This window comes from Cyrtonyx montezumae, unplaced genomic scaffold (assembly GCF_038088225.1).
Source record: "Cyrtonyx montezumae isolate F1298 unplaced genomic scaffold, pur_monq_1.0 scaffold_16, whole genome shotgun sequence".
Classification (NCBI taxonomy): Eukaryota; Metazoa; Chordata; class Aves; order Galliformes; family Odontophoridae; genus Cyrtonyx; species Cyrtonyx montezumae.
The window spans coordinates 4,961,148-4,982,843 of NW_027071892.1; the positions used below are offsets into that span (position 1 = coordinate 4,961,148).

The window sequence follows — 21,696 nt, forward strand, 5'->3', positions numbered from 1 at the left end:
AGCCAAGGGCCCCGTGCTCCCTGAGCCCCCCCCCACATTACGGCATTGAAGCTGCGCGCGCTTTTCCCTTCGGCGCTGCCACCTCCTCCCTGGACATTTGGGGTGTATGGGGTTATTTAGCAACCGAAGGGCCTCCTTTCCTTTGGCACTTACGTCCTCCGGACCGCAGTGAATCTCCTCGTTCCTGGCATTGACGTCCCCACCCCCTCCCCCCGCACACCCCAACTCCTCAGTGCCGCCCTTAGGTGCATCCCCATGGGACCGACCCCTCCGTGTGCTGTCCTCCATCACCGCATCCCCTGCAGTGTCACACCCGCCCCTCACAGCGTTATTTATTGCAGAGCACCGCACTCAGCCTCTCCCTGAACGTCTCCAATTAAAGCAGACCTCTTTTGCGAGTGGGTCGTTCATCGCTGTGCACACACACACCCGCCTCCACTCACTGCTCAGGGCCTCCCCAGCCCCGTGCTGCACTGCAAGGAGTGCAGCAGCCCCGTGCCCACCGTGGGTGCTGCGTGCGGGGCGGGGCGGACACGGGCAGCGGGTGGGGGGAGCAGCAGCTCTGCCTGCACCCGGGGGAGCTGAATCAGCAGCTGTGCTGCAGCGACTGCAGGTCAGACCCTGGCTGGGGATGGGAAGGGGAAGCCAGGCTGCCATGGGGCTGGGCTGCGGGGGGGGGGGGGGAGGTGGAGGTTTTATACTCATTGGGACTGTGTGCTCGGGGCCCTCCTGCGGCTGTTACAGAGCACTGAACGCCCACTGCACACATCTGCAAGAGCTGTTCTGGGGTAACCCAGCAGCAAAGGCGTAAGAAGTTTGCAGAGGTGTAGCACTACAAGTCCTGCTGCACCCTCTGCCCTGGCGGATGCCGGAGGCCCACAGCCAGAGGTGCTTTGCCTGCTCCTCTCCAGGCAGCAGGGCCCCTGTGGGGACAGCAGCTCTGCAGCCTTCTGGAACCCCCCAGTGCTGTGCGCTGGCAGTCAAGAAAGCTCCCGACTGCAAAGCGTTCAGCAAAGCCATTTATTCCACTCTCCTGCTCCCACAGATCTCCAGATAGATAGAAACCCACACGAGTACGTCCCCGTGCCCCACAGGGAATTCAGTGCAAGTCACCGCGGGCACCGGCATTCCAATGGGAGCCCGGCCTCAGTGCTGCCAGCAGAGCAGAGCCCTCCTGCCCGCCCCTTCAGCCTTGCTCCTCAGCCGGGCCCGCTGCAAAACACGGCTGCGTCCGACTCCACACAGGGCATCTCAACTTAAGTTTTGTTCCTTAAGAATGAAACCGGGACCCGAAAGCAGCAGTGTGTCCCTGAAATCAAAGCGTAACTCTAAGGCTTCAGCACCTTCACATAAGCACATGAACTCTCTGCAGGGGGGGCTGCGCAGATTGATCTGGGAAGCTCGCTAGAGTTTAATGGCCATAAAAATACATAGCTTTCCCCTGCTTCAGACAATTCCAAACCCTCCTGGCTAGACAGTGGAATCTCGCAGCCAGTAACTGGTTGGAAAGTTAGAAGAAAGTCTCTAGTCTCCTCACCCACTTTTAATCAATTACAAACACGGCAGCATCACTCCATGGCCTCAGCCACCGGCTGCTCCAGCACAGTGTCTGCCCCGGGCTGCCCCTGCAGCTCCGCCACCACGGCCTCAGCCCCTGGCACGGCCGCCAGATGCTCCAGCACAGCCTGGCTCTCCAGCCCGGCCGCCTGCTGCTCTGCCAGCTCGGCTGTGGCATGTGCAGCTGCCTGGTTCTCTCCGCTATCTGCGTATTCATTGCCTGCTCTAGCAGCTGCTGCCAGCTCGTTTGCCTGCTTCGCTGCCGCCACCGCCGCGTGGTCGATCGCCGGCTTCTTGGGCTTCTGCGTGGCGGCCACTGCCTCGGCCAGCTTCTCCTCCGGCACCATGTTCAAGATCTTCAGGGCAAAGAGCAGCTGGAATTTGGCAGTTCCAACAAAGGAGTTGGCCAGGAAGTTTGGCAGCCCACCCATGCGATCTTTCTGGGTGTAGAGGGGGACACGGACCATGCCCATCACCTGCAACGGCACGGAGCACAACTCAGCGCGAGACCACGGCACCCCCAGCCCCGCACCCTCACCCCAGGACCCCCAGCCCACAGCCCCGGTGCTTGGGTTCCCCCCCCTGCCCCCGCCTGCTCTCACTTGCCTCCAGCCCCACTGAAGCCCCTGCGCTGCCTCTCCCCACTCCCCCAGTGCCCTGCTCTCCCAGCCCCAGCCCCGTTCCCTGGTGAGTCCTGCTGCCCGGGCTGCTCTGGGCATCTCTGCTCTTCCCTCTGCACCCAGCCCTGCCTGGGGACGCCACAGTGCACCCCTCCACCTTCCTCCCCTTCCCCTCCCCCCCAGGGTCTGTCACCTCCGCTCCCACTGGCACTCGCTGCATCCTCAGTGGGCACCAGGGGGCCCCCACTCCTCGCTCTGCCCTCGGGCGGCTGAGCTGCCCAGGCTCTGTGCTTTACACGACCCGCGGAGCGCGTGGAGCCGCGCCGAGGTTCTGCTCCACGTGCGAGTCGGTCCGCACCCACGTCCCGATGCGGAGTGGATAAGCGGGGCTCTTCCCTACTGGGGCAGCGAGGGGCTGGGGCTCAGTGCACCCCAGGGCCCCGCGGCACAGCCCGGGCAGCGCAGCTCCGGGCGGGGCGGGGCGGGGCGGGGCGGGGCGGCCCGGCAGCCGTACGGCGCGGGGCGGGAAGGGGAAGCTTTGTGTGCCCCGCATCTGCGCGCGGCCCCTCCCCACCTCCAGCCCGTGGTCTCGGGAGTGCACCGCGCTGATCTCGATGGTGTGCAGCTCCTCCAGGGTCAGCTGCCGGGCGTATAAGTGTGCCACCACGCGATGCGGCCCGTCCGTCAGGTGCGAGCACAGGTAGTCGGCCTCCGTCAGGCGCACGCAGCCCAGGCCCAGGCCCAGCACCCGGTTCAGACCGTCCTCCAGGGACCAGTACCGGCGGTCCACGAACCCCCCGGGGAAGCCCAGGAGGCCGTCAAAGCGCATCTGCATCTGCAATAGGGGGCGGGGATTAACGGGCCCGGCCCGAACCGCGCCGCGCTGAGCCCCGCGCCCCAACTAGGCCCCGGCCCCGGCCCGCGTCCCCTTCGCCCGTTCCCCATCCCCGTGCCCCGGCCCCGCCCGTCCTTCGCCGCTCACCAGCACGGCGTAGCGCAGCGGGATGCGGCCGAACAGCATGCCCGGGTTGGGCGCGTACAGCATGGCGTGGCACGAGTGGCTCCAGCCCGGGCCCAGCCGCATGGCCTCGTACCGCGTCAGCGGCTTCAGCTCGGGCACGCCGGGCACCCCCAGCGTCGGCAGCGGCGGGAGGGACCCCGCGCCCGCCGGCAGCGCTCCTACGGCCGCCATCACTCCCATGGCTCCCATGGCCGCCATCGCCTCGCCGCCCGCCCGCCGGCCCGCTCTGCGCACGCGCGGACGCCGCGACGTCGGGGGGCGGGACCGAGCGCCGTAGACAGCCAATGACGGCCCGTCGCGCGGCTCCGCCCGCCAATCCCCGCGGCCGCCCTCGGTAGGGGCGGCCAATAGCGGCGGCGCCCCGCGCTCCCGTGACTGGCGGCCAATGGAGACGCGCGCCCCCGGCCGCGCCGCGCGCCATACTTGGTAGCGGCCGCGCGAGGCTCGCGGCGCCGCGCCCAATGAGATCAAAGCGGGGGAGGGCGCGCGCCCGACCCAGCGCCCCCCGCGCGGCGCCGCCGAACTGCGCGCCGGGAACGAGGCGGGCACGTGCTCCCCCGCGGCCCCGCCCCCTTCCCCCCGCCCCGCCCCGCCCCGTCCCGCAGCATGGAGGCCGGAGGCGGAGCACAGCGCGGGCTTTATTCCTACGAACGTAGAAACGCGCGGCGCCGCCCGGGCACGAAGCGGAACGAAGGCACACGGCGGCCCCGCCCGCTCCGCGCGGCCGGGAAACGGCAGGACGGGCTGCGGCCTCCGCTCCGCGCGCGGCGCTCCCGGGGCCGTCCCGGGGCGCACAGCGGCGGTGACCGTCCTCCCCCCCCACCCCACCGCCCTTTGGGCGCGGCCCCGTCCCGGGGACCCCGCGGGCACGGTGCGGGCACGGGGCCGCTCACGAGAGGCGGTGCTCGTTCTCCAGGTGCAGGCGCGTCTGCTCGAACAGAAGGGGCTGCGTGGGGCTGGCGGAGCCGCGGCCGGGCAGCGTCTGCGTGAACTCGGACGAACCTGCGGGAGGAGGGGGAGCAAGGTCGGCCGTAGGGTCGCGCAGCCCCTCGGCTGCAGCGGGGAGGGGAGCGGGGCTGCACCCTGCGGGAACGGGCGGGGAGGGGGGGGGGTGAGGCAGCGGAGACAGCCGCAGCCCCGCCCGGTGCTCCTCCAGCGGCAGGGCCCGGGGCCGGGCAGGGCGGAGGTGAAGGGCAGCGCCGGGACAGAGGGGGTGGCGGCCCCCAGGGCCAGGATCGGCCCCGGCCGCTGTGCCCCGCGGCGGCCCCGGGGTTGCTGCTGCCCCGGCACAGATGCGTAAGAAGAACGGAAGACATACCAGCTTACTCCTCTATACCAATAGAGCAGGAATCGGGACCCAGTGCTGCCCAAGACAGGAGGGAGGAAGGCAGACAGAGAGGGAAGGAGACATTAGAGAGGTGCTCTGCTCAGCACAGCCTGCGACGCTATGGAAGAAAACAGGCTGCAAAGAGAACGGTGGGGCCGAGGCCCAGCACTGCACAGCACAGCCCTGCTGCCACGAGGCACGGCCCTCCCCAGGCTGGGGCTGAGCTCATTCCTCTCGGAGGGCCAAACGGGCATTTTGGTGCTGGGAAGCAGGAGCAGAGGTCAGGACTCAGCTCTCACCCCACCCCTTGCTCATCCTGGCCCACATGGGCAGCATCCTGCCTGGCAGCCACAGGAGGCCACGTGTGTACAGCTCTGGGTGCTGTACCAGGGGCTTGGCCCAGAGAGGAGAAAGGGGGGAAGGACAGAGACAGAAGGGTGAGGGAGGAGAGAGAAAGGGGTATGTTCCCTGTTAGCCCCCCGCAGACAGCTCTGTGCTCTGGGGGGATGCAGAACCCGTGCTCTGGGCAGATCCTGGCCCCTGGGGCGACATCCAGGCCCTGGAGGAGGTAGGGCTGCAGCACTCTGGGAAGCCAGCAGTCAGGTATGGAGCCAACAGCCTCCCCCCCATGGCCACCTCCCAGCACAGCACAGCACATGCCTCCAGCCCCAGCAGTGCAGCCATTACCTGGCAGGTAGACATCGACCTGAGGGTCAGTGTCCAACTGTGTCAGGCCCCTGTGCTCGCCGCAGCCACCATCCTGCAGGACATCTTCGACAGAGGGAAGGCAGACACCTAGAAGCAGCCAGGAGTGCTGCAGTCAGTGCCAGCCATGAGTGCTCTGCAGATGAGCTGAACCCTCACCCAGGCTTCAGGATCTGCAGTTTTGCCTATCTGCCCCCAGAGGCGCTCTCAGCCATCCCTGGCAAAGGCCTGAGCATGGGTACAGACGGTGTGGAGGGAAGGAGCCCAGCTCAGCTGTCTGGAACACAGAACTTCAGGCAAGGAGAGATGCCTGGCAGATACACTGGGGAGATTTGTTGGATTTGCTCCTCCCACTTCTGAGGAGAAATGCTGGCAGCTTCCTCTGGTGAAGCAGAGCATCTCAGAGCAATGGATTTCAGGGTCTGGACAGTTCTGAACTTGTACGTCCAGTGTCTGTGGCGGAGGTTGCAACACAACCCAGGTGTGACAGCCCCCAAGGCTGGGTACACACTCACCCTGCTGCAGGGACGAGGTGTCCTCCATCTCTTCCCCTGCCACGCTCTGCAAGGAGAAACAGCACCAGTTACTTCAGACCTTCCTGCACTTCTCTCCTCCTCTAGCTTCCCTCCAGAGTGATGGCTGCAGCAGGGACTCACTTCAGGGAGGGAGCAAGGGGCCAACGCTGGTGCTGTGGCACCACAGGGTGTTTTACAGCCAATGGCAGCAGAAGTGCTCTGTGGATGCTGGATGTACAAAGTTCAGCTTCCAGCCCAAACTGCTCGGCTCCTCCAGCAACAAGCAGGGCGAATGTCAGCCCTGATGTGCACCGACTGCAGCTCTGCCACCTCCCAGTTCCCAAAGTCAACTTAGGTGCACAGGCTGCGTCCTGAGGCATGGAGCCTGGTGGGTGAGTGGAGGCAGATGGGACTGCTGACTCTGGGCTCTCAGCCCTGTTACACTGAGGAAGCAGTGACCCCTCAGGAGGCAGCTTATACCCCAGAAGCCCCACAGGACAGCTCTGGCTCAGACACAGACTTACTTCTGGGGAGCTGGTCTCCCTCAGGACCAGCTCACCCCCGCCGAGTGCTGGTTGTGAGTCTGAGTCCTCGGAGAGCTTCTCTTCATCCTCTTCGTGGATTGGGGATGAGGGAGACCGTAGTGTGCTGCAGCAAGAGAAATTGTGTTTGGTGGTGGCAGTTCCAGGTATCACTGCCCTGCCCCATCCCCCCGCCCAGCCCACCTTCCACCACCAGGATAAGACAACTCAGAGCAGGAGATCAAACTATTGAGCCAGATTCAGCACAGCTCTAAAGATCAGCTGTACAGAGAGCAGCAGCAGGTCTGTGACACAGCCACAAGTCCCTGCTGGCTGCCAGGATGTTCAGTGTACTTCTAGCACAGTTCGGATTCCACATCCTACCAAAGTGACACCTATTCTGTTTCAGTCCTTTTCTTTCATCTCCTTTTCCTTCTCTTCCTCCTGACAGTTTGAGGATCTTTCTCCTCTGCCAGATTTTTGATGTGGTTGGCTAAGAGGGTTCAGAGCTAGTAAGCAACAAGAAGTTGTGTGCAGGAAGAAGCCATTAATCCTGTGCCTCCTGGCCTCCACCTCATTCCTCAAACACCCATCAGCCAAACCAGAACAGGAATGGAGAGGGCAGTTGGGTCTGGGGATGCAGAGCATGTGGGACACGATGGAAGGGCACAGAACAGGTGATCCCAGCCCTCGCCCCTTCTGCTCAGGGTTGTGCCAAGCCCTGAGGTGGGCTCTGCCTGGCACACAATGACTTGCTACTGTTGATGAGGTGGCAAAAACCTAACGAGCAGCTGGAACACAGCAAGCAGTGCCCAAACAAATGCAGCCCAACCCCGTGTGACTCAGCTTTCTGTATCGCCCAGCGAGGGACACTCCACACAGCATCCACACCTACATCAACCCAAGGTCATCAGAGGAAGCCTCGGAAAATAACTAAAGGATCTCAGCATTTGGTCATCTGAAATTCAGGACACCTCTCTTTTCCATTTGTTTGTTCCCAGGGAACTCCATGGAAAGCTGAAATCTAGCAAGATCTGGATGTCACATGCAAGTGGAGGCACTAGCTGCATTGGAAATGAAGACATTTCCATCCAAAGTCTGGATGAAATCTCCTTACTAAAAATCCTCCTTTGGCTGACAAAGCTAACTCCCAGGAGACAAGCTGGTCACTTCAGGCTGAACACAGAGGTGGTGTCCCAGTTCTCTCACAGTCTGAGTACCCACTGGCCTCCCAGCAGTATGAGGTAGCAGTGCCAACAGCGATGGCATCAGCCAGAGACACAGCTCCATCTCAGCACCCAGCACACATGGCCACAAGCCCTCAGGGCTTACAAAGGAGCAGACCCTCTGTGCCCATGCTGACCTATCTGGAGACTTGCTCCGCTTGCCCTTCTGGTGGCTGCTCTCCACGGCTCTGTCCATCCCAACAAGCGGTCGGTTTGCAGGGGGCATCCCATCCACCATGCCAGAGTAGTTTATTTCATCATACAGAGGAGCTGACGGGATGGAGGGGGACACAGAGCGAAGGCCATTCAGAGCTTCCAGCAAGGAAACAGGCTCATAGCCTGGAGGGATGTTGTCAGAGCTCTGTGGGTAAGAAGAGAGGGGCATGTTAAGAAACCCTCATCAGGATAGAGACATACCTTATGGGAGGCTCAGCTGCAACCCAGGAAGAATCCCAGCACTGCTTCCAACCGTGTACATGCAGCTGTCTCACAGCACTACCAGAGACACTGAGAGTCAAAGGAGTGATGCTCTAGCTGAGAGCTGGTCCTGCAAAACTACAGCACTTGCACTTTTTCCATTGACTGTGTCCCCTTGGCTGCTAACACAGGCCCTACACAGTCACCTTTGCTAAAATATTGAAAGGGATCACAGAACCACGGACCCCATAGGCAGGAAGCAAAACTGCATGTTTCCATTCCCTGTATAACTCACTTTAGCTGCCAGCCAAAGGGAACTTACCGAAGCTACAGAACCAGCAATGGTTTAACTCCAAAAATCTTGATCAATAAAGCCCTGCAGACTCAAGAGGATTTTATGCAGTTTATGCTGTAACCCAGCCCACTGCAAATCAAGAGGCAAGACCACAGCAGTCCAAGCTTAGATTAATTCAATCTGTTCCAGCCTTGCATCCTCAGGGAGGTTGGTGTATGCTGTACAAAATATAGTGTGTTGCTGCTGAGCCTGCCCATGATCTCTGTAGCTTCTGTGCTGGACCTCCTGTCCCAGTCATGCAGCTGCAGACCTCAGGAACCTGATCCATTACAGCCACTAAACTGAGGGTTGAGAGCTGAACTGACTCACCTGTGGTCACAGAAGAAGCTAGATCTGATGGAGGAGGAAAGAACAAGTAGAAGCTGGGGTCAACTTATATCCTCTTAAAAAAAAAAAAACCACCAGCCTTAATGACCTTGTGCTGTGCCCAAGACCACAGATGGAGATTGTGAGATACTCAAATCACCAAGGATCGTTCACAGTTGATGCACAACAGAGGTTCAAGAGCCACACGCATGGCAGCACTCGATTTCCAAACTCAGCAGTGCTATTTTATAAACAGAAAGGTCAGGAAAGCAAAAGCCACTGGCTCAAGTCTGGGTGGATATTTTCTCCCGCCCGTGAAGAGCAAGGCATGAGGGCCTAAAGGCTGCTCATCTTGTTTCAGCTGGTGAACGCTCAGGTGGTACTGCACAGCTCAGAGCCTGGAGGAGGATCTCAGCTACCACCTACAATATCCTGGCTGAAAAGCTTCTGAGCTTTCCGCATGGAGAGACACTGCCCTCTCCTGGGCCACTCTCTATTACACACTCCCAGAGCTCCAGCAGATCTACTAGTTGATGTCTGAGGCTTGCACAGAGCCAGGGTCACACCAAACAGCCCCATCGCTGAACCCAACCTTAAGTTTTCTCTACATCTGATAAGCCACATTCCTCCTCAGCCTGAGCGTCTAGACCAGCATGAGGAAAACTGCAGCCTCCTTAATACTGTTGACAACTACAGCTGCATAGGATCACAAAAAGAGGGCCCCTTCCTAGGGTAAAGGTCTCCCTCACCTTTCCCCTTCTTGGCTCCTGATCCCACACAACTGCCTTTCATGCCGTCCCCAGCATGATGTTCTAGTTACACACTCCCACACCATCTTGGACACTCCTCAACAAAACAAGCTGAATCCTTCCTGTTTCTGTAAAAGCAAAGCAGCCCATTGCAGCCAGGAGTCCTAATGCAAGACCAAGTCCAGCTGTGCCTCCCTCCATGTGTCAGCACCCGCGTGGGAACCACAGTGAGAAGTGCCCACACCAAACTGCCAATAGGATGAGACGAGTGAGAGGAAGCTTTTGGGTGAGCCGGGGGGACAGCAGCTTGCAAGGACCCAGAGGCAGTCACCCATCAGGTACCTGCAGTTTATTCCTCCACACGCAAGCCAGACAGGTTAGTGATCGTGTGTGCAGGCTGTGAGCATCTCACCACAACTCATGTGTTGTAGGCTGTGCAGGTGCACAAGTCAAGTCCAGGATTTTAGCAAGCCCTCGTGTCTGTAACACTTCCACGTGCTGGTGACACTGCTCTGTCTTTGCATCCCATGGCAATTAAGTCCACTTACTGTTTTCCTTTTGGGTTTCCTGCTGGGCAGGGTGACAGTGTTCACTTTAGGGGCTTTAAAGGGACACTGTCAAGACAAAACCATGTTTTAAAGTAGCTTTTTTTTTCTGGAGGTTAGCAACAAAGAGACAGCCAGCATCTCCTCACCTCGCTCCAGGTGACAGCACCTGCTCTCCCCTACATTATGCACTGCCCTGCATTTTCTTCCCCTGCCCCAACTGTAGGAAGCAGGGCTACAGTGCTGAAGACACACAGATAAAACCAAGCTGTTCCTGTAACAAGCCGTTTCTGTTCTCATGAAGGCCTGTAAGGTCATTTAGAGGCAGAACTCCCTCTCCTCACTCTGACCTCATGTCTTGCCACAGCAGCTGTGCAATAGCACTGCTCAGGCAATGAGCTTCTACCCTCAGCACACCAGAGGCATGCGATTTGGCCTCCAGGCCAACAGCACTGCATTGTCCATCCTGCACTCACTCAGCAGCCTGCCAGACCCTAATCACTCAGGGAAGCTGGCACAAAGAGGTCTTTCTCCTACTGTGCTGAGTATCCCAGAGGCGAGGGGTTTCATCACAACATGCTGCCACGCAGACACGTGTGAGCTGAACTGTAACCCTGTTTGCTCAGACTGTTGTCCCAGTGTCTGCCACATTTCTGTACCTTTACTATTACTAACATGTGAAAGCAAAAGCCCCAGCTCTGTGGAAGAGTTGAGGAAAACCATAATGCAGGAAGGCTTCGCTCCAAGGCCTGAGCACACCTCTTGAGGTCCCAGGGACACAGGCCAAGCAACTTGTGCATACACGAGCTGCCTGCCCAGGGTGAGACCAGCATCCAGGTTTTGTGTAGAGGGTTACAGTGAGTTACTTACGGAGTGCTCATCGTGGTCAACGCTCTGTGCCAGGACAGGGCTGAATGAGACTGGTGACAGAGCCCCTGGCTTTTTCCTCACAGCTCGGATCTGCAGCAGGGCACGGAAGGCTGGGAGAGAAGAGCACACAGGTGAACACGCAGCCATAGCAGATGTGGAGCAGTGCTGGAGCCCCCCAGCTTTCACAGACACACTGTCAGCAGGGCAGCTCCCTATAGCAATGGTGTGTGCATGGAGAGCGGGGCCATGGACCACAGCAAAGTCAAGCACTATGGTCCGGCCTCTACATCACTGGTGTAGCCAATCTGGCAGAAAAAAATCTGAATCCATGAGGTTTTCAGAGGGAACAGGCACTGCCCACTCCAGTGTAGTGACAAAGGGAGTGCTTCACACCTGGTGCTACACAGCACAGTAGGAAAGACTCAAGCTTGGCCTCAAGCAGCACTCTGAAAGCTACAGGTCTGGTGGAGGCCTGTGTAAAAGCACTTTAGGTTCATTCAGATCCTACAAGTCTCAGCCTTCAGAACCCTGGGCTGCTCACTGGCCAGTGCTGTGCTAGTGAGAAGCACCGTAGCAGCTCTGAGCCCAGCCAGAGGGCTTGTGTCTAAACTCCTGCACCCAGCACAGTGAGCCCTCAGCCTTCCCATCACAACAGTTTTGATCTGCTCTTCATGCCCACCGTCCCATTTTCTATCTGCAGATCTTACATACTGTTTTAGTTTCTCAGTGCCACAGGCATATATAAACGAGCTAGACATCTGTTCTGATGCAGCTCTAAGAACCTGCACACCAGGAAAAGCCCAGGCATTTCCCTGCTTCTTACTGCATCCAACCACTTGCAAGATAAGTCTAAAGCCAGAGGACTGAGGTGCAAATCTATCCCCACTGCCCGTGTGCTCCTCAGATACAGATTCCCAGCACGTGGTCACCTTCCAAACATAAACAACCTACTCCATTGCAGAATACAGATGAGATAATGATGTTCCACATCTTCAGTTGTGCTACTTATAGCCAAGGCTGTCGGGCACTTCCTCTGATAAGATCTTGCTTTCAGTTACTGTATCTTTGCCAAGTCTGAACTTTTGGGGACTTAATTTCTCAGGCCAAACGTCTGTCTTAGGCTCTTTATCGTTTTCTAAAAGAAGCACCAGAAGGAAGAAAGGTGCCCTTGTTTCCTGGGCACATACTCACGCAGCCTGCAGATGGGGCAGTTGTTGGCCTGGTAGCGCAGGGTGTCAGCACAGGAATTGCACAGGCAGAGGTGTCTGCAGGGCAGAATGAGAGTGTCCCGGAGGTCAGACAGGCAAACCACACACTCGTTGCTGTTGTCGCTGTTCTCGTCATCTGAAGGCTGAAACAAGAGGCAAAAATTGGGCATGAGAATAGAAAGAGTCACGTCGAACTGATCTGATCCACATCTATAAATACCTAAGGAGCAGGAGGCAAAGGGCCAAGGCTGGACTCTTCTCTGCAGTGTGTGGTGAGCAGAAATGGCCACAAGCTGATGCATACAAAGTTCTGCACAAGTGCGTGTGGGAACTTCTTCACAGTGCAGTGACGGAGCACTGGCACAGGCTGCACACAGAGGTGGTGGAGTCTCCTTCTCTGGAGACATTCAAGACCTGCCTGGACACCTACCTGTGCAACCTGGGCTGGGAGCTGCTTTGGCAGGGGGGCTGGACACAATGGTCTCTACAGTGCCCCTACCACTCTGCAATTCTGTGAACTGCCAATGGCCTGGGGAACCTGGGGAAATTTCCCACCCCAAACTCTGAGACAAAGCTGACATCCTCCTCCTGTAGTTCTCAGGTGGGGTTTCTCAAGGAGAGCAACTGCCAGCACACACAGCTGTGTGACAGACACTGCCCCTTCTTGGGGCTCTGCTCCAAGCTCACTGAGGGCCAGGGAACAATACAGTGCTGTGAGTTCATTTTCCATCAGACGCACTCCTTATCTATTTGGGGAGGGGAGGCTTTTTGTTTGCCTATTCATATGTTCACCAAGCACACCAGGAAGAACAGAAATCGTCCCAGGACACTTGTCTGACAAGCCACAAGCGTGATGGTTGGGTCAGGAGACTCATGACACCAGACAAAGCAAACAAAAGCTTCTTAAAAAGGTCTTTAAAAAAGCTCTTAAAAAGATGTGGTGCAAAATAAATCTCTCTCCTCCCTTTTCAGGTGCTACCTGTTGACACAGGCAGGCAGAGATAACATCATGCTTCGGGTAGAACACAGCATTGCTTGGAGAGGAAATCCAGCTTGTCTCGCACCGTGGCTACTCCATTGTTTGCAGATCACATGCTAATACTTAGAATAGCAGTCTGAGACCAGCACTTCATGTGCTCTGCAGCCCAGATGGCAGCAAAGGGCAGCTCTACATCGGGCTACAGCAAGCACAAAGCAGTCACACAAAGTGGCTGGGGCTGTGCAGCAAACCAGGATTCAGGAGAAGCTCCTGCCTGAAGATAGGCAGTGCTTCTGGCTAAGGCACTTGCAGATAAATCCCCTGCTGTTACTGATGCTGTGCTCCTTCCTCTGTGCAAATCCAGTTTGATCTAGCAAGTTCTAGATAGCTCAGTGCCATGCAATGCTACAGGAACATGCAGTCCTCCCATAAAAAAACAAAATGAGAAGTTTTAAGAGCCACAGCAGAAAAGCATGGACATCAGAAACAAGTACCTTGACTGTGGAGGGGCAACACTCATTTACAGTCAATGAGAAAAAAAGAACCCCTTGCTGTACACACTGGGAAGCACCCAGACTGGCCAATAACCTCAGGGCATCAAGAGCAGCAGTCCACACCGTCTCCCTGGCTCTGAAATACAAAGGGGAACAGATGCCCTCCTCCCCCAGCATTCCCTGCTACAGGAAATATCCTCATGAGCCTCAGGCTATCTGAAAATTATCTCAGCACAATTATACTGTTTGAGTTTTACAGTGAAGGCTTATCATCCCTGGGCTTCTTCAGTGCCTGCAGTGATGGCACAGACTTCGTGGCCATACTGGGAGGCATCTTTACATTAAGCTGACAAAACTTGTACGTAAACCTGAAAGTGGAAGATGCGAACTGGAAACCCACAGCCCAGGGAGCAGGAGCCTTCTGAGCACTCTTACCTTGGTCTCTTGGTTGTTTTTGTTCTCAATACCATAGATCTCCTGAAGCAGGTAGCTCACCCGGTCAACCTAGGGAAGAAGATAACAGTTGGAGGACCGGCTGCTATGCCACTGCTGTTTTGAGATTATCTTCTCTCCTTCCCTGTGTCAAAGTGTTCATGGAGTACCCACAGCAGCTGACTCTCCTAGAGCTACAGGAAAGCGTTCACAGAAACAAGTAGCACAAAAGACAGCTGGCAGAATGAATGTGTCCTTGCTCCAAAGTGGTGCCTACCCCACCCAGTAAGCTGGGAGCCCAACCAGCCACTTAGTCACTACTAAGATCATCTCAAAAACACCTACTCTGCTTATCACAAAAGGAACATGTGCCCAAAGTTCAAATAAGCCAGAGGCAATCAGCCCTCCAAAGTCCCTTCCCTCTGTGAAGCACTGACCTCCTAGCCAAGATGGATTTCCACCCATCTTCATAACCTCAGGGAAGGAGAGGGATGGTCCCCATCCTGGTGCTATGCCAGTGCCTCACTACCAGCACATCCATGGCTGCACTATACTTCCCTCTTCATCGCCTGGGAGTGTAAGGGCAAGCAATTGAACGCAGACAAACTACCTCTCCTAGTGCAGTGCCATTTATGACCATCTTGACCCTTGGTGGTATCTTTCAGTTGAAGTGTGTGGTGGCAGAAAGCTCTGCCAGGAACACAACCCCCAGCACAGGACAAGGTCCTCTGGGCCATGCCTTAATGCAAATGCTAGCAGCTGCCCACAGATTACCCCGAGCAGCTGAATTAAAGCAGCACAAGAAAGGCCAACAGTTCAGGTCCCAGAGAATCAACTCCTGTGTGCTGCTTTCCATGGCTCCACAGCTCAGCCAGCAAGCACAGCACAAGACTCTTATAGCCATAAGGAGCATTACAGAGATGTGCAGAGCTATCCCAGAGCATCATGTGCTCCTCTTCACAAAGCCCAGCAACAGTGAAGCAGCTGCAAGTTATCAAACTGACACCCTGAGGAAGAGAAGGAAACACTTTCCTGTTAGCTCCAGCAACTGTTTGGTTGACGCCATGCACTGAAGCCAAGCCACTGGGAATGCAATGCTACAGTGGCTCGGTGTTCTTCCAGGGCTTTTGGCATTTTTGTGTGTAATCAGCCTTGTTCTCCCTGTTCTGTCAAGTCAGGTGTTCAGAAAAGCAATGGCTGTGCCGCAGGATTTCAGTGCTGCAGAACACATCTCATGCCAAGATGGTTCAGAAGCTAGTTATATCCAGCCTGCCTACCAGTTTAGAAATGCTCTGAGCTGGGATGCAGCAGCAGCTTGAACAAACCAATTCCAGAGTCTTCCCCATTTAACTCAGCATGCAGCTCACAATCTGTTCTAGGCCTGCATTTCAAGGCAATGAGGTCAGCAGTTGGACTGTCAAGCAAAATCCTCTGCAGTGTCTCACAATCCACCCAGGAAGTTTGTGAACTATTATGTTGGAGCTATCCTTTTATAACTCCACATTTCAAAGAGAGTCTTTTTACGGCATCCTGACTCCTCTGAGGATCATGATGAGTGATAGTGAGCGCACAACGGCCAGCTCAAAGAGCAAAATACATCAGGAAGGGAGAGACCCAAGTCTCTACAGGATTCTGCATTCATTTTACTGCTTGCTTCAAAAAATCTCACCAGAAGCTCATGGAGGCCTAGTAAGAAAAGGGTGAGCAGCACAACATGGCTCTTACTACAAGATCTCTGGGTTCAAAAACAGAGGGGCAAATAAAAAGTAGGCGATATGACACAGTGCAGTCCCTCACCTTCACATTTCTCCCACAGCACGTCATCCTTCCCAAGGCTTCTGTTGCTAAATTCAGACATAGTTGATGCCTATGAGAGCCACTGGCCAACTCCAGGTCATGATTTTTCTCTATCCCATCTGTTCACATTCAACCATGTTTTTGTTTTTATTTATTTAAGAACAGGTTGGTACCTACACCATAACTGATCTTAGCTGAGAGAACAAAGCAGTCTAGCTCATTATCTGCTGCTTCCTGCTCTCAAAGAGCTTTAGAGATCCATGCACACGCACACACAAGGCACCCAGGAATCCTGGCAATGGCAATGAGGAGCAGACAAAAGCAAGGCTGCAATGGGGATGCATTTACAGCATTATACAGATGGATTACTCCCAGCATACTCTCCATAATTCTGCTCTATGCTCCTATGGGTGCAGATGCTACACCAGTTTCAGTGGTACTGTGTGTTCTTCTAGCAAGAGTTTACTTCTATTTTAAAACCCATGGGAGAGAACATAGAAGCATTAAGTTTTACAAACTGACAAGAAAAAAAGCACCGACAACCAAACACTTAGTGGGCAGGACACATGCTGTGCCAGTACAGACAGACAAGCACATGCTGTTTCACTGCAGGAGTCAGCTAACCATGCTGTGGTAGGGAAGGAACTTCCTCAGAGAGCACTTCTAGCAATACAGTCCTCCATTTGGAAAGCCCAGAGCTCTAAATGGAGAATGGAGCCCACAGTGCATTGGTGTGCACAGCAATCCAACACCAATTCAGAGTGCTCACAGCCGTGTATGCACCGTGGTTAAATAAAAAGGCATGCTGAACAAGCTGCTTTCAGTCAGCTCACCAATGCAGTGCTCCTCTCTGAGCAGAAGAAAATGTGAGAACAAGGTGCAGCTGGCATCACACTGCTCTGCTCCCTTGGAGCTCAGCAGCCTTTTCCAGCACAGCACACAGCTCTCCCTGCAGAATGTACTCTTCTCAATGTTCCCACCATGGTCCTGCCCTTCACTCTGCAGAGTGCTTTCTGGAACCATCTCTGGCTGGATGCTAAACAACATCAGGAACGATGCTGCAATAGAACCAAGCACTGAGGAAGGAGGAGTGCAGGGCTCAGAGCAGGTGTCAGGCTGGTAATTCACCTCCAGCACTGCAATGAAGCCCTGACAGGGAGGGCTAAGGCTGCTTCTGCTGGGCAGGACCAAGCCTGAAGGTCATGTGCACAGCACTGGTGAGGCAGGGAGTGAGTTACTGAACATGGTTTTGACACACATGACTAACTGATACCATTCGGTGGCTCCTTCTGACCTGGGGACTGGAAGAAATGTGTCAGAACAAACGACTCATCCCCAAGTTTATCAAAAAGTGAACTATCAAGGCATTTAATGACCATCTTGGTATTGGAGGCTGTGTAATGCAGATGAGAAAAGTGCTCACCATCAATCACTAGCAGCTGAAGTCAAACACAGAACAGAATCACAGCACACATCTGCTGGTGAAGGGTCCAACCAATGAAGCACACCCTGCAGCTAAGCAGAGGGGTTGGAATCACAATCACCAGGCACCTTCCTGGGACAGATGCCTCAGTGCAATATAACTCCCAGGGCACAGTCCAAGAGCTGGGTGAAACAGCAGCAGCACAGAGGAGACCCTGCAGATGGCCCAAACGATCCCTGACTTCCAGCTCCACATGTCAATAATGAAAAACATGCTCTGATGAACATCAGTGATTCTTCCTCCCAGAGGCCCATGGCAGGCTGATCCATTTATACGCCTTCTGTATAGAAATTTCAGAACAGGAGGCCTGAAGTATGTTTTAGGAATAGACTCAGCAAAGGAAAATCAAAAAACTCCCTCTTCTTTCAGCTTTTGTCTTCCACATCTGTGGAACTTTGCTCACCACAGCTCATACTCTGAAACAGCTCACGTTTCCTCCCATCTGCCTTTTGCCCCACACACCTCCAGGGCTTGCACTCTGCACCAGGCAAGCGGAGGAGTTCACACTGCAGCTGCAGCACAGCACTGGTGTGCAGGACCCTGACTGGTGCAGTTCTGACCAGTTCAGGGAGTGAACCACGTGGCTTTCTGCTGGGCATAGTTTATTCCAAACGAATCAGAACTCTCAAGGGCAAGAAGTCTGCACCTTCTACCCAGTCTGCTTCAAACACTAACCTCATAACCACCTGTATCAGCAGACAGCTTAGAAAACTTATCTGAAAGAAATCTTCAGGCCAGGTTCTGCAGACAGAAAGCTATTCACAGCTTTTGCTTTGAGACAGCTAGTTTGTATCAACATCAGGAAATGGACTGCTTATCCTAACATAGTCATGGGACAAGACAACACCCTGGAACAAACAAAACAAAACAAAAAAACAAAAATCATAGTGCAAAATTATTTTCAAAAACAATAGGAAGGAGTATGTCTGTCAGTTCATCCATACTGATCTTGAAAACAGGACAGTCCCAACAACGTGCTGCAGAAGTGCCTGATGAGGAGCAGGGACTGAATCAGCCATGGAGGAGGTAAAGCTGCAGAAAAGAACCACGCATGGGTAAGAGGAGAGTATGAAGAGCATCACTGTGAAATGTGGAGGAAAAACAGACAATGCAAAAACGTATTTCTGCAGCATGAAGCACAAAGCTAAACTTATCCATGATTATCATACAAACATTGTATGTTCAAGAACAACAAGGAAATGAACACTGAATGCTGTGTGTACTGCAGTGAGGATGGAGGTTAGGGCAACAAGGACGGGAAGGGTTGAGTTTCCAAGCAACAAGGAAGTAATTTCAAGATGTGGGAAGAATCCAGACAGATCTAGTGAGTAATGCTCAGACTTGATGAGAGCTCCAGCAATGAAAAGGATGACAAGACTACAGCAGATGCAGAAATGGTAGGAGGAAGCTAGTCAGGTACTGAAAGTCCCCTGACTTCAGCCAAGTTTTACATAAATCATTGCTCTGTGAGGACTCCAAGATACCATGACTGAATCATTGCTCTCAGTACCACCACACAATCTGCTGAGTTCCTGTCTCTTAATTTGTCTCTCTTAAGACCATGCACCAGAACAATATCAGCTTGGATTGAGCTAACCTGAAGAGCATTAACCTTCACACAAACGCAAGACGCATACTGAAGCTGCCAGGCTTATTTAAGACAGTTTCTCAGGAAGCAGAGCATCTCCCAGAACCATTTAACCACTTACTTATATGTTCAAGCTTACCTCTTCTCTTTCAACAAGACATTTCAATCTGATCCTTGCAGCAAGATTGCTACCCCATTTCCTTTCAGAAGCATAAACTCTTGGCAATCTTAGAGGTTTGCATTTGCTTATGTATTTCTCTCCGTGCAGGACCAGGTACAATTTCAGTCTGGATAAGGCTCTGCACAGTTTCTGTGCATCACACCACACTGGGCTAAGCTAAAAGAGAGCTACAGATCCCTAATGTCCTGTTTGCCATTTTCCCTTCCTCCATTGCCCTTCTCATGTGTTCAGTCTGCATAAGCTAGAGTTAAAGAACAACAGTGCCTGTGCCTGCTCAAGTCCCAGGATACTCACATGGGATGGGCAAGTTGGGCCAAAAGGTTTCAATCCATGGGACTTCTCCAAAGATGCTATGGCCACAAAAAGGAACCTTATGCAGGGAGAAGATATGCATAAGATCCCTTATTGTTTTCACATATACATATGTGGAAATCTAACAGTAATCAGGCTCTAAATAGGACGCAGAGAGTTGGCAAAGATATCCTTCCACAGCACAAAATGCAGAACCTGAAGCAAGCAGGCAGTGTGGATACACAGATGTGCTTCATGTTACTCAACACTGTCAGTGCTTTAGCTCATTTACACAAACCAAATTTACACACACCTATACAGAGATCGAAACATCAGTACTGTGGTATGTGTAGCAGTTCTACCAGTTTTATAAAAACACCAAATGTCTGCAAGGCATCAATATATAAAGCCAACTGGATTTATATACAGCTCCTGACTTGAAGAGAAGAACAAACAGACTGCACTGCTGTATCTGTTCCCCCAACACACATGGCTGTGCAACATCCAGCCCAACACCAAGCAGCAGACTTTGTTGGTGTTATCTGATAGTGATAGGAGGATGGTTGGACTAGATGATCTTATAGGTCCTTTCCAACCTTATGAACTTATGAACTTATGAGCTATGTAGCCAAGATGTCAAGCTCTTGGTGAACTAATATCAGAGCTTCCCATTGTTACTGCTGGGTGTCTGTGCCACACAAGTATGTCTTTAATCAGCAACAAACAAGTACTTACAATCTGCTTCTGTTTTAATGGCTTCACGGAGTAACTGCCATCAACATGCTAGAAGTGAAAAAAAGAAGAAATGTATTAAACAGCCAGTGTACAAAAATTAAAACAGATTAATGATCAGTTGTCATTTCTTAGCTAAGAGAAAGGTGACAAATGTGGCTAACGAGGCAGGTGGACTTGGCTCAAGTGGGCCAGAGCATACACAGAAACCCACTGGCACACTACATGCTTTCAGGGTGCAGGCAGTCCCGCTGGGTGCAAACACATCTTCAACAAGCGCAGCAATACTTGGCAGAAGGTATTTGTTAACTCCCTAGGTAACATCCAGAGTCAGAGCCATTCCCAAGGCTGGAGCCCCAGGAGAGCAGGGAGAGGCACGAGGCTGAGAGCAAGGCTTGGCCACTGGATGCAGTCAGAGACACGTGCCCTGTCTCAGCACCCCTAGCATTTCACTGGCTCAGCTACAGCAGGCACAACTGTAACAACTGTGTGTGTCCTGGTGTCAGAATTAGTGTCAGGAATAGCATGCTACTTCTATTTACTCCATCATCCACAAGTGCCAACTTCAGAGCATGGAAGGAGTTTGAGGAGAAACTCCTGCAAGGTCTGCTGCTGCAAGCAGCTGCAGGCATGTATCTGTTTGCTGGAGGAGTTTCAGAAGGAAGGTACAAAAGAGTTACACCAAAAGACAAAACAGTGCTGTTTTCCAGGCAAACACAAAGTGACAAGTTTCTGCCTTTGGAAAAGCCACAAGGTCAGACACTGCATGGTGTCAAGGTTATTGCTCTGCTGTTAGAGACACACAGACAGCGAGCTGCTCAGGCTGCTGACCTGACTGTCCTCTGAGCATGCTTTGCTGATCAGCAGCAGTGCTTATTAGCAAAAACCTCCTGTAGATTGATGTACCCACAGTTCAAAAGCTGCAGTTATTCTAAGGATCGGAGAAAGAACTCTGTAAGCACTCTGCCCTCTGCCCTTTTTAAAAAAAGAGATTTGCATCTTGTTAAATGCATTCAGCTGCAAGATCAGAAGTAAGGAGAGGCCCAATGGACAGCACCTCCCTCTCACAGCACACAGACTGGGAAAAGAAGGGAAGCAGATTTAGTCTTTGAGCTGGACACAGGACATAAGCCAGCACTGATGAAATAGCCAAAGCAGCTTTGGTCAGTTCCCAGTTCTGTTGTTCAGCTTGCTGAGCACTGAGGGGACATTTGCCATCACCTTTACATATCCAGACAGCTCAGAAGCTCTGCACAGCACAGAGAAATCATCTGTAAGTCTTGAAAGCCTACTTCCAAAGCCAGAGTGGTTAAGCTGCTTTCCTTATGAGCCGGAAGTTTCCTACACTTCACTTTTGCCCTTGTATTAATACATTCCCAATACACACCAGAGCACTCTGCAGGGCTTGGTGCTGCCTTCCTCCCCCAGACCCTTGTGTTCTCAGGGCTTGCAGCTATCTGGGACTGAAAACACCACTGACCCAGAAAACACCACAACAGCTCTAACAATCTCCAGCATATTTAACATGCACTGGGATGTGGCACCTTACGGTATCAGCCACAGCCTAGGTGCCATTTCTCACAGCTATGGGCACTACGCTTGCTCCATAGGAAGGTATCTCAGGGAAGTATATTTCAACAAGGCACAGTTATCAAGTGCTGGCCCTGGGATTCTACAGTGCAGTCTCACCAAGATGACTCCAAATTCTACAGCCTTTCCCTAGGACCAACTGCCCACACTGTCCTGCCCCAGGTGCTGCTGAGCAATGACTTGAGGG

The 21,696-nt window shown here is 53.8% G+C and overlaps 2 protein-coding genes across 6 annotated transcripts in view; both read right to left on the reverse strand.

Moving 5' to 3' along the window:
- Window positions 1-1,387: 1,387 nt before the first annotated feature.
- NUDT16L1 (nudix hydrolase 16 like 1) lies at window positions 1,388-3,432 on the reverse strand. 2 transcript variants are annotated; one of them, XM_065732404.1, is made up of 3 exons: window positions 3,160-3,432; window positions 2,752-3,012; window positions 1,388-2,033 (listed from the first exon to the last, which is right to left on the reverse strand). In XM_065732404.1, the coding sequence occupies exons 1-3, from the start codon at window positions 3,394-3,396 to the stop codon at window positions 1,569-1,571; spliced, it is 963 nt and encodes a 320-aa protein (XP_065588476.1). In that variant the 5' UTR covers window positions 3,397-3,432; the 3' UTR covers window positions 1,388-1,568. The 2 variants fall into 2 exon arrangements, with proteins under 2 accessions (XP_065588476.1, XP_065588477.1); XM_065732405.1 differs by lacking the exon at window positions 2,752-3,012 and having other exon boundaries at window positions 3,160-3,431.
- Window positions 3,433-4,040: 608 nt separating this feature from the next.
- MGRN1 (mahogunin ring finger 1) overlaps window positions 4,041-21,696 on the reverse strand; it is a 47,556-nt gene continuing 29,900 nt past the window's right edge. Inside the window, exons 8-18 of one of the 4 annotated variants that reach the window (XM_065732410.1) lie at window positions 19,923-19,970; window positions 13,851-13,919; window positions 11,926-12,085; window positions 10,735-10,844; window positions 9,868-9,933; window positions 7,630-7,853; window positions 6,270-6,393; window positions 5,746-5,791; window positions 5,213-5,320; window positions 4,517-4,561; window positions 4,112-4,200 (exon numbers count right to left, since the gene is read on the reverse strand). In XM_065732410.1, coding sequence (XP_065588482.1) covers window positions 4,521-4,561; window positions 5,213-5,320; window positions 5,746-5,791; window positions 6,270-6,393; window positions 7,630-7,853; window positions 9,868-9,933; window positions 10,735-10,844; window positions 11,926-12,085; window positions 13,851-13,919; window positions 19,923-19,970 — 996 coding nt within the window. In that variant the 3' untranslated portion in view covers window positions 4,112-4,200; window positions 4,517-4,520. Of the gene's footprint in view, window positions 4,201-4,516; window positions 4,562-5,212; window positions 5,321-5,745; window positions 5,792-6,269; window positions 6,394-7,629; window positions 7,854-9,867; window positions 9,934-10,734; window positions 10,845-11,925; window positions 12,086-13,850; window positions 13,920-19,922; window positions 19,971-21,696 lie in introns of all 4 variants that reach the window. The other 3 variants (XM_065732407.1, XM_065732411.1, XM_065732408.1) reach the window with 3 other exon arrangements.